The 17,173-nt window shown below is 43.7% G+C and overlaps 1 protein-coding gene across 1 annotated transcript in view; it reads left to right on the plus strand.

Annotated features, from left to right (window-relative positions):
• Positions 1–4,266: 4,266 nt before the first annotated feature.
• Positions 4,267–17,173, plus strand: part of DNAJC3 (DnaJ heat shock protein family (Hsp40) member C3) — a 78,535-nt gene continuing 65,628 nt past the window's right edge. The window contains exon 1 of the mRNA XM_073614381.1: positions 4,267–4,487. Within this exon, the coding sequence (XP_073470482.1) occupies positions 4,406–4,487 (82 nt within the window). The 5' untranslated portion in view covers positions 4,267–4,405. The remainder of the gene's footprint in view (positions 4,488–17,173) is intronic.

Here is a 17,173-nt window from a genome sequence, read left to right on the forward strand (position 1 = left end):
AGTCGTAAAGAGGAGCTCCAGGCTCCTCCAAAAAAATTAAAAGTCAGCAGCTACAAATACTGTAGCTGCTGACTTTTAATATAAGGACACTTACCTGTCCAGGGATCCAGCCATATCCTCACCTGAGCCAATTCTTTAATCGCCTGCGGGTGCAGGTGCCGACATCTCAACTGTGGGCACCTGGCTGTCACAGCTGGCTGACCAATGGCACATGCGCGAGCCGCGCAGTGATCTGTGAATGGTTCCATAGTCTTCTGGGACCTGTGATGTGTGGGCAGGAGGGGGGCTGAACTTCCAACTCAGATTGCTGTGGCAATCTGACCCGGAAGTAGGAGCAGGTACCCGTTTTTTTTTCTTTCTATCCTGACAAGTGCTCCATTCCCTGCTGCAGAGAAACACCCCCATAATAGGATATTACCACCTCCATACTTTACTGTAGGAATAGTGTTATTTGGACGGTGAGCTGTATTGGATTTCCACCAGACATATCATTTGGTGTTGAGGCCAAATCATTCAATTTTAGTCTAATTTGACCACCTTAAACACACCTTGAAGATTCTGAAGCCACATGGAAAAAGGTGTTATAGTCAGATGAGACTAAAATTAAATTATTTGTCATCAACACCAAACAATATGTCTGGCGGAAATCCAATACAGCTCACTATCCAAATAACACCATTCCTACAGTAAAGCATGGAGGTGGTAATATCATGTTATGGGACATTTCTCTGCAGCAGGGACTGGAGCACTTGTCAGGATAGAAGAAAAATGGATGGGGCAAAATACCATCAAATTCTTGAGAAAAATCTGCTGCCCTCTGCTAGAAAGTTGTCAATGGGAAGGTTTACCTTCCAACATGACTATGAAGCACACAGCAACAATGACCACACAGTGGCCTAGTCAGAGCCCAGACTTAAACCCCATTGAAAATTTGTGGAATGTATTGAAGACTGCAGTCCACAAACGGTCACCATCAAATTTAACTGAACTTGAGCAGTTCTGCAAAGAAGAGTGGGCCATTATGGCAAAGTCTAGATGTGCAAAGTTAGTAGAGGCATATCAGACTAAAGGATGTAATTAACCACTTCAACCCCGGACCATTTAGCTGGCCAAAGACCAGAGCACTTTTTGCGATTTGGCACTGCGTCGCTTTAACTGACAATTGCGCGGTCGTGTGACGTGTCTCCCAAACAAAATTGACGTCCTTTTTTCCCACAAATAGAGCTTTCTTTTGGTGGTATTTTGATCACCTCTTTGGTTTTTATTGTTTGCACTATAAACAAAAAAAGAGCGACAATTTTGAAAAAAACGCATTATTTTTCACTTTTTGCTATAATAAATATCCCCAAACAATATATAAAAAATTTTTTTTTTTCCTCATTTTAGGCCGATATGTATTCTTCGACATATTTTTGGTAAAAAAAAATCGCAATAAGCGTTTATTAATTGGTTTGCGCAAAATAGGGGATGGTTTTATGGCATTTTTATGAATATTTTTTTTTTTTTTTACTAGTAATGGTGGCGATCAGCGATTTTTATCGTGACTGCGACATTATGGCAGACACATCGAACAATTTTGACACATTTGTGGGACCATTCACAATTATACAGCGATCAGTGTGATTAAAAATGCATTGATTACTGTGTAAATGTGACGGGCAGTGAAGGGGTTAACACTAGGTGGCGCTGTAGGGGTTAAGTGTGTCCTAGGGAGTGATTCTAACTGTGGGGGGAGGGGCTACATGTGACACATCACTGATCACTGCTCCTGATTACAGGGAGCTGTGATCAGTGACAGTGTCACTAGGCAGAACGGGGAAATGCTTGTTTACATTAGCATTCTTCCCCTCCGTGAGCCGATCGCGGGTATCCCCGCAGACATCGAGTCCGCGGAACCCGCGATCCCACTCACGGAGCTTGCGGCGGGTGCGCACGCGAGCTGCTGGCGGCGCGCACGCGATGGCACGGCGGCAAATTCAAAGGGGCGTACAGGTACGTTCAGGTACGCATTTGCGCAGCCGTGCCATTCTGACGACGTATATCTACATGCTTTAACCGGTTCCCGACCACCGCATACTACATGCGGTGGTCGGGAACCGGTTAAAGCAAAATGTGGTTCAACAAAATACTGACACAAGGGGGTGATTCTTTTTCCAACTTAGTGATTCTGTTTTTTGATTTTTTTTTGGACACGTTGGTGTGGTACATAACACAGTTGTGCATGCACACGAGGTACATACCACAGTTGCGCATGCACACATGGTACATAACACAGTTGTGCATGCACACGTGATACATAACACAGCTGCGCATGCACGCGTGGTGCGTAGCACAGTTGCGCATGCGGTACATAACACAGTTTGCACATGCACACACGGTACATAACACTGTTGCGCATGCACACGCGGTGTACACAGTTGCCTTTGCACACGCGGGACATAACACAGTTGTGCATGCACACGCGATACATAACACAGTTGCCTTTGCGCACGTGGTACATAACACAGTTTTACTTGCCCACACATAGTAACACGGCACACAGAACATGTCACATTGCACACACAGGACAGATCACATTTGCACACATAGGACAGGTCACATTTGCACACATAGGACAGATCACATTTGCACACATAGGACAGGTCACATTTGCACACATAGGACAGATCACATTTGCACACATAGGACAGGTCACATTTGCACACACAGGACAGATCACATTTGCACACACATAGGAGAAGTCACATTTGCACACACATAGGACAGGTCACATTTGCACACACATAGGACAGGTCACATTTGCACACATAGGACAGGTCACATTTGCACACACAGGACAGGTCCCATTTGCACACATAGGACAGATCACATTTGCACACGCAGGACAGGTCACATTTGCACACACAGGACAGGTCCCATTTGCACACACAGGACAGGTCACATTTGCACACACAGGACAGGTCCCATTTGCACACACAGGACAGATCACATTTGCACACGCAGGACAGGTCACATTTGCACACACAGGACAGGTCCCATTTGCACACACAGGACAGGTCACATTTGCACACATAGGACAGATCACATTTGCACACGCAGAACAGGTCACATTTGCACACACAGGACAGGTCCCATTTGCACACACAGGACAGGTCACATTTGCACACATAGGATAGATCACATTTGCACACGCAGGACAGGTCACATTTGCACACATAGGACAGGTCCCATTTGCACACACAGGACAGGTCACATTTGCACACACAGGACAGGTCCCATTTGCACACACAGGACAGGTCACATTTGCACACATAGGACAGATCACATTTGCACACGCAGGACAGGTCCCATTTGCACACACAGGACAGATCACATTTGCACACATAGGACAGGTCACATTTGCACACATAGGACAGGTCACATTTGCACACATAGGACAGATCACATTTGCACACGCAGGACAGGTCCCATTTGCACACACAGGACAGATCACATTTGCACACATAGGACAGATCACATTTGCACACATAGGACAGATCACATTTGCACACATAGGACAGATCACATTTGCACACATAGGACAGGTCACATTTGCACACATAGGACAGGTCACATTTGCACACATAGGACAGGTCACATTTGCACACACAGGACAGGTCCCATTTGCACACACAGGACAGGTCCCATTTGCACACATAGGACAGATCATATTTGCACACATAGGACAGGTCACATTTGCACACATAGGACAGGTCACATTTGCACACATAGGACAGGTCACATTTGCACACATAGGACAGGTCCCATTTGCACACATAGGACAGGTCCCATTTGCACACATAGGACAGGTCCCATTTGCACACATAGGACAGATCACATTTGCACATATAGGACAGGTCACATTTGCACACATAGGACAGGTCACATTTGCACACATAGGACAGGTCACATTTGCACACATAGGACAGGTCCCATTTGCACACATAGGACAGGTCCCATTTGCACACATAGGACAGATCACATTTGCACATATAGGACAGGTCACATTTGCACACACAGCACGTCACCACAGAAGCTACACGTTCTCTGTATTTACTGACAGCAGATTAAACATGAGTGACGTCATCAGGCGGCGGAGCCGGATCAGCGTGTTTTCCTTGGCAGTGAAGAGGAGAGAGGGCGGGGCTTAGGTTCGTCCTTCCCTGCTGAGGCTCCACGTTCTCCTATCAGGAGAGAGGGGCCGTCCCGGTAGCGGTGTGCCCAATCACAGCTCACCACGACCAGGGCTGAACTTACTAGGAACTAGTTGAAGTGGCCCCGGACAGTGGGGTGTCAGTGTGTAGAAAGGTTGTTGTACGGACTCGGTGTCAGCCTGTGTGTGGTGTATAGAGCCCTCTCCTCCAGCATGGTGTCACCCGGCGCCTGTGCACAGAAGCTGCTGTCTTTCTTCCCTTTCCTGCTTGTACTGTTTGATCTCCAATATGAAGGTAAGAAAGCAGCCTGTCCTCAGAAGAGAGCTGGCCCAGTTTGTGGAGGGAGAGAGGGGTGGTCTGTGTACCTGGGACATTCTACACACAGCAGCCCTGCATGGGGGACCCCCATCAGAGCTCCACTCACTGCTTGGGTCATGTGACACATGGGGGACCCCCATCAGAGCTCCACTCACTGCTTGGGTCATGTGACACATGGGGGACCCCCATCAGAGCTCCACTCACTCACTGCTTGGGTCATGTGACACATGGGGGACCCCCATCAGAGCTCCACTCACTCACTGCTTGGGTCACGTGACACATGGGGGACCCCCATCAGAGCTCCACTCACTCACTGCTTGGGTCACGTGACACATGGGGGACCCCCATCAGAGCTCCACTCACTCACTGCTTGGGTCACGTGACACATGGGGGACCCCCATCAGAGCTCCACTCACTCACTGCTTGGGTCACGTGACACATGGGGGACCCCCATCAGAGCTCCACTCACTGCTTGGGTCACGTGACACATGGGGGACCCCCCCCATCAGAGCTCCACTCACTGCTTGGGTCACGTGACACATGGGGGACCCCCCCCATCAGAGCTCCACTCACTGCTTGGGTCACGTGACACATGGGGGACCCCCATTAGAGCTCCAGTCTCGCTGCTTGGGTCATGTGACACAATTTCACTTTTCTCATCTCATAACTGGAGAAAAAAGATTTTAATTAAAAGTTTATTTATGGGACCAAAATAAAAAAAGATGTTCTAACCTGCTGTGTGCAATGATATTGCTCAGCGTGGTCCCCTGCTGATTTTATCTCTCGGGTGCTGCTGCCGCCATTTTTTTTGTAAGGGAATATGGCAGTGAAGACTTGTGGCTTCACAGCCGGTTCACCTGCTACGCTTTGTGAATGGCCCATCGACGGTGGAAGGAGGAGGGGGGGCCAAGCTTCTGGGTGACTTAACCATAGCAATATCAGCCGGAAGTGGGAGCGGGTACCTCTCAAAACTAGGTACCCGCTCTCCCCGAAAGGTGGCAATGGGGGGAGGAAGCAAACTAGCGGAGCTTCCCCTTTTGGGCGGAGCTCCGCTTTTTTAGCCTAGGTTCACATTGGCACGATTTGACATGCCAAATCGGTGGTTATTGCTGTTCGAATCGGTGTGGCGCTGACTCCCAAAAGTAGTTCCTGTACTACTTTTAGCAACTTTGGGAGGCCATTTATATAGACATCTGTGGCAGGTACCCACACAGATGTCTATCAACACGCCCCCAAAGTTGGACTACATTGCTGGGTTGAAATTAGCTGAACTCTTACGATTTCTAACCTGCAGCAATGTGAACCTAGGCTTAACCACTTACGAACCGCCGCACGCCGATATACGTCCTAACTTTGAAGAGGAATATCTTTGTTATGGCAGCAGCTAGCTGCCATAAACCCCAGTATCCTCTTCTTCGGCCAGCGGTCCGGTTTCCAGTAATAGTGGCCTCTGCGGCGGATTTGCTGCGATCGGCGGCAGGAGAGGGCCCCCCTTTCCCACCACGCTCCGGTGCCCTCCGCCACTTACCGGCGCCGTCGGTAGAGGCGTAGGCGATCGAAACCTTCTTGGTGTTGGGTATGGAGACGAGTGAGGGGAAGATGGCCCCCACCCGTCTCCATACCATTGCAGGGCGGAGGCGACATCAAAACGTCACTTCTGCTCATAGCTCTTAAAGGGCCATTTAATTAAAAAAAAAATTTTTTTTAATGACAACATTTTTATTTTATTTATTTTTATTGCATTTTAGTGTAAATATGAGATCTGAGGTCTTTTTGACCCCAGATCTCATATTGAAGAGGTCCTGTCAGGCTTTTTTTCTATTACAAGGGATATTTACACTCCTTGTAATGGGAATAAAAGTGACACAATTTTTTTTTTTTTTTTTTTTTTTAGGAATAGTGTAAAAATAAAAGGTAAAATAAATAAGAAAAAAAAAATTAAAAACATTTTTAAACGCATCCCGGCCGAGCTCACGTGCAGAAGTGAACGCATACGTGAGTAGCATCCGCATATGAAAACGATGTTCAAACCACACATGTGAGGTATCGCTGCAATTGGTAGAGCGAGAGCAATAATTCTAGCCCTAGACCTCCTCTGTAACTCAAAACATGCAACCTGTAGAATTTTTTTAAATGCCGCCTATGGATATTTTTAAGGGTAAAAGTTTGTTGCCATTCCACGAGCGGGCGCAATTTTGAAGCGTGACATGTTGGGTATCAATTTACTTGGCATAACATTATCTTTCACAATATAAAAAAATTGGGCTAACTTTACTGTTGTCTTATATTTTTTTTTTTTTTTAATTAAAAAAAGTATCTTTTTTTTACAAAAAGTGCGCTTGTAAGACTGCTGCACAAATACGGTGTGACAGAAAGTATTGCGACGACCGCCATTTTATTCTCTAGGGTGTTAGAAAAAAAATGTATAATGTTTGGGGGTTCCAAGTAATTTTCTAGCAAAAAACCTGGTTTCAACTTGTAAACAACAAATCTCAAAAAGAGGCTCGGCCCTTAAGTGGTTAAGGTAAAAACGAAATTTTGACTTTAGAATCACTTTAATTGTGAGCGGAGGCTGATGTAAACAGTTCTGCATTCTCTGTCAGTGCTGTGGATTATGTTGGTACTGCATAAATAAAATGACATATACTAAGCCATCCATAGATGTCAATGGCTGTCAAATGTTCAGTTTTCTGTTAAACATTTGCAGCATTTCCAGTCTTCCTTTTTAATACAGGAGCATGTGCAACCCAACATTGGAAGACAACCAGTGAGTCAGAGTGGCCATAGACTGGCAGATATCTCTCCATGCCCCATGGGCCCACCAACTGGAATATTTGTCTGTGTGATATATTAGGTGTCTCTGACAGCCGGGGTACTCGTTACTGTCTTCTAGAACTAAGCCATACACGCATAGGGGTTGTTTTACTGAAGGCAAATCCCCTCTGCACTACAAGTGCACGTGGAAGTGCAGTCACTGTAGATCTGAGGGGAAGCTCTGCTGATTTTATCATCCAATCATGTACAAGCTAAAATGCTGTTTATTTTCCTTTTCATGTCCCCCTCAGATCTACAGCTACTGCACTTCCAAGTGCACTTGTAGTGTAAAGTGGATTTGACCTTAGTAAAAAAAAAAAAACCCTTATGCCCTGTACGCACAGTCGGATTTTCCGATGGAAAATGTGTGATAGGAAAATGTGTTGTCGGAAATTCTGACCGTGTGTAGGCTCCATCACACATTTTCCATAGGAATTTCCGACACACAAAGTTTGAGAGCAGGCTATAAAATTTTCCGACAACAAAATCCGATCGGTTAAATTCCGATCTTGTGTACACAAATCCGACGCACAAAGTGCCACGCATGCTCAGAATAAATTAAGAGACGAAAGCCATTGGTTACTGCCCCGTTTATAGTCCTGACGTACGTGTATTACATCACGCGTTCAGAACGATCGGATTTTCCGACAACTTTGTGTGACCGTGTGTATGCAAGACAAGTTTGAGCCAACATCCGTCAGAAAAAATCCATGGATTTTGTTGTCGGAATGTCCGATTAATGTCCGACCGTGTGTACAGGGCAATAGAGTTCTATCATTCAGCCTTTGAACTGAAGCAAGAGAAATGTAAGACCCCTTTCACACTGAGGCAGTTTTCAGGCATTTTAGCGATAGAAATAGCACCTGAAAACTGCCTCCCATCCATTACAATGGATGCTTTCACACTCAGGTGGTACACTTGCGGGATGTTCGGAAAAGTCCTGCAAGCAGCATCTTTGGGCAGCGATTTCTGAAGTGCCGCAACAAGGGAGTTTTTAATCCCTTTTTTGGGGGGGTGAAAAGTGTCGCAGAAGCGCCGCTTAATCATTTCACGCAAAACTATGTACCCGTACGTTGGTACTTTGATGCTTGCTGCCATAACCCTGGTAATTTCAGGAACGCCATGCGTTTTTCTTTATGTCAAAAGTGGTCTCCACTGGATTCACCGTGAGATCCCTTTTATCGGTGGCGGGAGAGGTGCCCACCCCCCTCTCGCCGTGCTCTGGTCGTCTCTGCTGCTTACCGGCGAAGACGATCGCGTCCTGTCACAACATTGCTTGGATGCAGAGTGAGGGAAAGATGGCCCCTGCTTGGCTCCATAGCATTGGAGGGAGGAAACTACGTCAAACGTCACTTCCGCCCAATGCTCTTAAAGGAGAACTTTTTTTTCTATTATTATTATTATTTTTTTTTTTTATTGCATTTTCATTTTAATATGAGATCTGAGGTCTTTTTGACCCCAGATCTCATATTTAAGAGGACCTGTCATGCTTTTTTTTCTATTACAAGGGATGTTTACATTCCTTGTAATAGAAATAAAAGTGACCCACTTTTTTTTTTTTTTAAAGGACCATATCAAAATAAAAAAATGAAAAGTAAATAAGGGGAAAAAAAATTAAACCACCCTGTACCGACGAGCTCGCGTGGAGATGCGAACGCATACGTGAGTAGCGCCTGCATATGAAAACGGTGTTCAAACCATACATGTGAGGTATCGCCACGATCATTAATAATTCTAGCCCTAGACCTTCTCTGTAACTCAAAACTGGTAACCTGTAGACATTTTTAAACTTCGCATATGGAGACTTTTAAGGGTAAAGTTTGTCGCCATTCCATGAGTGGGCACAATTTTGAAGCATGACACGTTGGGTATCAATTTACTTGGCGTAACATTATCTTTTACATATAAAAAAAAAAATGGGCTAACTTTACTGTTTCTTTTTTTTTTTTAATTCAAAAAAGTGTATTTTTTCCAAAAAAAGTGCGTTTGTAAGACTGCTGCGCAGTCACGATGTGACAAAGTATTGCAGTGACCGCCATTTTATTCTCTAGAGTGTTAGAAAAAAAATAAATAAATAAATATAATATATATTAAATGTTTGGGGCTTTTTAAGTAATTTTCTAGCAAAAAAAAAAAAAAAAAACTGATTTGAACTTGTCTGAAAAATGGGCTTGGTCCTTAAATGGTTAAACAGAGGTAAAGCACTGCTTAAAACATGTAGCGTTGTACCGCTAATGGCCTGCACTTTCAGCCTCGGTTCACACTGGGACGACTTGTCAGGCGACCTAGGTCGCCTGGCAAGTAGCGTCCCGTTCAGTACAATGGAACCGTTCTAATCGCTCCGACTTAGAAAAAGGTTCCTGTACGACTTTGGGGGCGACTTGCATAGACTTCTATACAGAAGTCGTTTTGCAAGTCGCCCCAGCAGTCGTGTGCAGGTCGCCTCGGTGAGGCGACCTGCAAGTCGTGCCGCCTCTGGTGTGAACCGAGGCTAATAGATTCCCCCATCCATGCTAAACATCAGCTGTCAGAGTACCTGAACATGATTGGACGTTCAGCTGAGAATCTTACACCTGGCTCCTTCAATTTTTCAGTTGAAGTTTGTTTGGCCAGATGGTGCTGACAGTTCCACCCACAGCTTAAAATTCAGCAGGACTTGGCTGAGTTCAAGCTGTGTATAAGGCCAGTTTAAAGTGGAACTAAAGCCAAAGTTTTCTTTTCATTTTGGTTAGAGTAAGGGAGGGTTACAAACAACCCCTTTTTTCAGGGTTTATTTATTTTTTTGCGGTTTGTGTCCTGGTGGGGAGATTTCCCATCACTTCCTGTCTGTAGCCACAATAGAAAGTGGGAGGGAATGCTTGGTTGTCACCAGAACTATTGGGAGATTTCCACTCTATTCCTGTTCTGGTGACAACTCCAAATTCTATTTTTTTTTTTTTTCTTGTCACTTCCACTCTGTGATAATGGTCGCCAGGACAAATAGATGAAAATTTCCTTTCATGGGGACACAGACTGCAATAAAAACCTGACGGATGTCCTAACCCTCTCCACAAAACTAAACAAAAAAAAATGTTTTAGCTTTAGTACTACTTCTAATGACACGCTTGTGACAGGCTTCCAATTCTGTTACTAGCAAGAACTCTCCAGTGGCAGGGTTGTTTTTTATGCCCATTCACACTTGTGCAACTTGTCATGCGACTTTGGACATGACCAGTCACATGAAAAGCTGCAGCCCATTGTTTTCAATGGCACCTGTTCAGATTGGTGCAACTTAAAGTTGCAGTAGCTCTGAAAAAGGTTCTTGTGCTACTTTGGTGCGACTTTTGATGCAACTTTGCTACAGAGCATGTAAAGTCGCATCAAAGTTGCACTGGAAATTGTGTGACTTTGGAAACTCACTAATGTGAATAAAGCCTTAGAGGACGCTTGCAAAAAGTGAAATACTCACATAATTGAAAGTGTCATTACCTTGCCGGCTGGGTGAGGGAAGCTGCACTCTTGCCAGCAGCTTACCTTTCATTCTTTAAAAACAAAACAAAACAAAACTGATGTTTAAATCTAAAAAGACAGTATAGAAGAGGCAGAAGGCTGATCCTATATCTTATCCTTATTGGGGTTACAACAGAGACCTATCACAGGCTAATACAATAAAATATCAATTGCTAGTAATCATTAAGTGGCTCAGAGTGTGATCGCAAATTATGTTAGTGGTGAGGAGCCAATAGTCAGGCTGGTTCAACTAGGTGGAGCAACTTGCTTTTTAAAGCATTTTCAGCTTTGAGGGAGTGCGTCACCGTGCTGCTGAAAACAGCGACCTAAGAGGCAGATAAGTGTTCTTCCTGTATTTTTATTTATTTATTTTTTTTCCCCATAATATTTTTTATTGAAGTGCTTTAAGCACTACAGTAATGTAAAAAAAACAAAACGGGACCACACTGCAAAACGTCCTGCATTTTCTAGCAACCCTGCGCTGCACTGGAAAATTGTCACTTGCAACAGGATCGCAAGTGTGACTTCAGTCTACAGAGGCCCCATAAAAATCAATGAAATCTGGAGCATTGCTTTTAAATTTTAAGGCTGTGGCCACTTCAAGTTCTAACCGGTAAATAAGGTTGGGGTGGATTACATTTTGCTAAAGCTGGGTTGACATATATGCAAATTGGATGCTGCTTTCCCTGCAGCCAAGTCGCATGACAGGCGAGTGTGACTGGCTCTCAATGGACAATCTCGCATGTCTGGGGCGGCCACATAGCGGATTGCTAAAGGGTCCTGTGCATGTTTGGGTCCGGTTCAGGTGCGACTTAATTAGGGCAAAAATTTGGACTGGAATTGCACCTGAACCAGTGAACAGACACGCACCAGACCCCAGGCATTATCTCATTTCGTTTCTGCACATATGTAAACCCGGCCTAGGAGTGTGTGTGGTGTTTTGTTTTTTTTATTTTATTTTACTTTTATTAACGGGTTCTAAAGCATTTGACCAAGGGCGGCTGATGCTCTATTTTTTGGGGGGAGCGGTGGCAGCGGCAAACAGACCAAGCAGGGCCAAACCCAATACAGTTCTAACCATAGTACTTAGCCACTGTCTGTTGATAACAGTGACCTACTAACACTAAGGCCCCTTTCACACTGAGGCGCTTTTAAACTGCCAGTAAAACACTGAGCGCTTTTGAAGAGCTTTTCAGGCACTTTTGAAGAGCTTTCCATTCATTTTAATGGAGGGGGGTGTCTTTTCACCGCCCTGCCAGTACACTGCCCCAGTGTGAAATGAAAGCATTCATTGATTTTAATGGAAATAGGTTTTCGTGAGCTTTTCAGGTGCTTTTTTTTAGCGTGAAAGCGCCTCAGTGTGAAAGGGGTCTAACTGAAACTTAAATATCCACCCCACCCCACAAACTTTCGGGAACATTTTCTTATACACCTCAGAACTTTTTTGATAAGTCATCATCTAGTAATTAGCTTTTCAGAGCTGAAGGCTGTGTCTCATTGCTCAAGAATTGAAAAGGTGCTTGGAAAGCGTGCCGTAATTGGAGATAACAGAAATAGTAAGAATTTAGGACTTTGTATTTTGGTTTCACTTGGTCAAAGGTGACGAGCTTCCTATCCCTGATAATGTCGCCAACCCTTTTGATTCCTTGAGACGCCCACACCATTGGGTCAGATATCACAAATAAGTGGACTTTGGGTTCATCCATAAGGACGATACCCCAGTTCAGCCTGGCTGTTGGTTTTAAGGGGGTTTCCCAGGCCTTAATAGTGGCCTTCATGGTTACGGTGAGTGAAAGTGTAGATCTAGTTCCTCTAAATAGAGCTAAGCGCAAACATTCGTAGGAACCCAAGACTGCTGCGCCTAGAACTGCCGCTGAGTCCCCAGCATCCTCCACGAGCCAGTGGCATGCAAACACCATTTGGCCTGCTAGATAATACTTTTGCCAGTCGGGTAGTGCTGGTCCTCCCTGACCCCAAGGTTCCTGCAACACTCTGAGCCCTATCTGCGGTGGTGAGGGGCACCATAAAATGGAGATAATAATACCATTGATTTCAGATGATCAGTATTTAAAGTGAACACAGGTTCACCTTATTTGCTAGGATTCACTTTGCAACGCTGCGTACACTTTTCAAAGGGAATACTCGCTTTGGTAAATAAACATCCTCTTTTAGCTTTAGAAAATTATCCCAATTATATAAAGCCACATAATTCCCTTCCTTCAAGTGAGCTTACAGTCTAATGTTCAACACACACCTACGTACACATACACGTATGAAATTCCTTATCGCACACGTTTTGCATTTAAGGTGGCCATTGATAAATTTACCCAGGCTGATCCTCCCTCTTGCATTCACAAATTGTAAGGAAAAAAAAAATCCTTGTATTACCTGTTCCACTGAAAACACTGCTCTCTCACTAATCTGGGATAAATGCAAACATCAGAAACCAAGCAAAGCCACTAGCTGACCAGCTTTGACCGAACATAAGTCCCCTAAGCCCCTTTAGCTGAAATCAGTGACCCAATCTACAACTCATGATAACAAGATCAGGGAGTTGAAGATAGTTTTAAATAAAATGAAGAATGTGGCAAACATACAACTATAATCTATATAAAGTTAAATCTAATAATGGCCAGAAAAGAAACCTTGTAAACATTGGCGTGTCCTGGTCAGTGGAGACGTGTCCCTTTACATTGGTGTGGAGTGGAGAAATGCCTGCATACACTGGTGGTCTGTGTAGTGCCCCCTACATTGGTGGTGAAGGGGTGAGGGGGGGGGGGGAGCCCTATCATATTGGTGGTCGATGCAGAAGTGACCCATTGCATTGGAAGTGATTGGAAAATTGGGCTCTTAAGTTGGTGGCCATTGTAGGCAGGAGATGAATCTGCCAATGCTCAAAGATCCTCTTGAGAAAGAATGGACTAGACCAGAGTTTCTCAACCAAGGTTCCGCCAGAGGTTGGGTTCCTAAAGCAATGAGCAATTTCTGCCTCTCCAGATAAGTTTCCTCTGAAACCATGGAACTTTATCTGTAAGGCTCCATTCACACTAGCACGTTTTTTGATGCATTTTGCAGAAATGCATGGGAATTTTTTAACATGGGTTCCTATGGAACATGTTCACATCAATGCCTTTTTGTACCTCTGCGTTTTTGGAAAGGGTCAGGGACTTTTTTCATGCAAAATGCAGCGTTTTGCATGTAATAGAATTCAATGGACCAGCATCAAAAACGCGAGTGCAGCATTTTTGCTTATACTGTATACAGTTTAAAAAAAAAAACAAAAAAAACGCCGCAAAAGCGCTGCTCAAAAACGTGGCAAACATCACAAAAAAAAAACTCCAGAAACGCTCAAAAGCAATATGCATAGATGTGAATCGAGCCTCAGGGGGTAATTCTTCCCAATGACCACAAGCGTGAGGAGCATTCTTTCCACTGACCATCACACTAATGTATCACGAGTTGTAGATATAGTAAGCTTTAGTAGGGGTTAGACCTCATACACACCATTTGATTTAATGCAGATTTTTGTCTTCAGATTTACCAAAACCATATAATATGAGGTCAATACTTAAGAGTTTCAATTTGTATGCAATCAAGCAGGCCCTTGCACTACATGGTTTTGGTAAATCTGAAGACAAAACTCAGCAGAAAATCTAATAGTGTGTATGGGGCTTTATCTAAGACCAGCAAGTTATTTCAAGGGTTCCTCTGTGCTGAAAAGGTTGAGAAAGGCTGGGTTAGACATTTTGACCACATCGCTAGCAGCTGAGGTAGTTTAGGCTAGCATTTGCTGCAGGAGTAGTTTTTTATGACTTCTTATTCTGCCAGACCACCTTACAAAAATAAATGGGTAAATTGGGCTATATGCTTTAATGTGAGTCTTTTACTATAGAAACATAATGTTAAAAATGATGTCCCTTTTGGATGTATAACTCTGCCATCATCTGAAATGTGGCATACTGCAGGCTGTAGCAGTCAGTGTAGTATTGGTTTGAGTTTATTGCTGAGCTGAGTTCTTTGTTACGTGTACTCTCATTTGATTGACATTGCAGTCTCTTGAAAGTGCAGCCTTACAGCAGCTGTCCCTCACTGGATAATGAATCTTCCGGTCTTGGTGCATGTTAGGATTTGTATATTCTAAGAGCCCTTGCACACTGGGGCGGTTTGCAGGCGCTATTGCGCTAATAATAGCGCCTGCAAACCGCCCCGAAAGTGCCGCTGCTGTCATCCCAGTGTGAAAGCCCCGTGGGCTTGCACACTGGAGCGATGCGCTGGCAGGACGGTAAAAAAAGTCCTGCCAGCAGCATCTTCGGAGCGGTGTGTATACCGCTCCTTTACCGCTCCTGCCCATTGAAATCAATGGGACCGTGCGGCTATACCGCCGGCAATGCGCCTCTGCAGAGGCGCTTTGCGGTGGTATTTAACCCTTTCTCGGCCGCTAGCGGGGGGTAAAACCGCCCCGCTAGCGGCCGCATACCGACGGTAAAACGCCGCTAATAATAGCGGCGTTTTACCCCCGACGCCGCCCCCCCGCCCCAGTGTGCAAGGGCTCTAAATGTAATTCTTCCAGTGTAAACTAGGCAATGACAGCTGGAAAGTGACTTGTTCCTATAGGTATAATCTGTGTGTGTGTGTGTGTGTGTGTGTGTATATATATATATATATATATATATATATATATATATATATATATATATATATATATATATATATATATATATATATATATATTGCATCATGCGACAATGCCTTGGTCTGTTTTATTTTTTTATTTTTTTTCCCCCCAGAAAGAACGTCCTTCCTTTTTTTTTTTTTTTTTTTTTTTCCCGGCATCATCGATGATTGGCATCTCAGCACAGCCAACAATGCCTTCATCTGCTTTTTTTTTTTTTTTTTCTCCAGAAGGATAGAGTTCTCCTTGTTCAGCTTTTTTCCAGGATCAGTATCTTCTTCCTGTTCGGAGATGTTGGCTCAGAGATGACACAATCGTGTATATGCTGGTGTCTGTGCCATGTTGTGTTCACAAATATCTGACATGTCATCTCTCTGCTGTAGTCTCTTGACTTGTCCCAAACGTACAGGAGTTGATTTACTAAAACTGGAGAATGCAAAATCTGGTGCTGCCAGTTTTTTTAAATTTTTTGTCAAAGCTTAATTGAACAAGCTGAAGTTGGAAGCCGATTGGCTACCACAATCGGCTTCCAACTTCACCTTGTTCAATTAAGCTTTGACAAAAAAAAAAAACTGGAAGCCGATTGGCTATAATGCACAGCTGCACCAGATTTTGCACTACAGTTTTAGTAAGTCAACCCCACAATGTTGCTGGCTGATCACTAGTGAGAGAAGACTGAGGAAAGGTTTGTTTCCACCTACAGCAAATGGATCATACCACTTCAACTATAGCAAAGTCACTTGTCTGAAGCTCAAGGGCTGCTCTTTATTAATAAAAAGTATAGGTATTGGGAAGCTGCAATATATCAATTCTTTTTGTTTTTGGGCTTAACACTGCTTTAAATGCTAATTTTCTTTTTCCTTTTTGCCTTCCCTGTAAATAGAACGCAGCAGTTATAGGAAGTTAAAATAATCCTTTAGGCCTCATTCACATTGGCACTTTCAAACCTGCATTATATGTGTTTAGAGGACATTTCTAAATGCATATAAAGGCAAGTAATGATTTTTCAATGGTGCTATTTATACTGTGCATTGTACACATGTTTAGGTGTGGTCGGATTAGTTGTATTTAGAGAAAATAGAATTTTATGCAACATGGTTAGGGATAAAAGTAGTGGCGCACCAAAATGAAAATTCTGGACCGAAATGGACAGTTTAAAAAAAAAAAAAAAAAAAATATATAAACTGTCCATTTCGGTCCAGAATTTTTCATTTTGGTGCGCCACTACTTTTATCCCTAACCATGTTGCATAAAATTCTATTTTCTCTAAATACAACTAATCCGACCACACCTATATATAATTATTTTTAATAGTTTTTGAAGTGCTTTTGTATTAAAGAAAAATGCATCCCTTTTAAATTCTGTTTGTCTTCACACTGATCTATTGCGCTTCGGTTGCAGTGTTAAAATCTTGCTTGCCGCATATTTGGTCAGTCACAAAAATGCATCTCCCTATTGAAAACGTAGCAAAAAACGCACCCATGTTTTTGATGCAGTTTAAGTCACATGACCTATGAAAAACGCTCCGTAAATGCTGCAAAATCGCACACGGTTTTCAGTGGTCATTTATCGGCACCCCTTTTTTTTTTTTTTCTAGCGACAAAATGCAGATAACCCTATTTTTGGCCAATTCATTGGTGCATACCTCAATAAAAGCAATATCTAGGTTCCTGTGGGTGTGGTGTGG

Source organism: Aquarana catesbeiana, linkage group LG02 (assembly GCF_042186555.1).
Source record: "Aquarana catesbeiana isolate 2022-GZ linkage group LG02, ASM4218655v1, whole genome shotgun sequence".
Lineage (NCBI taxonomy): Eukaryota > Metazoa > Chordata > Amphibia > Anura > Ranidae > Aquarana > Aquarana catesbeiana.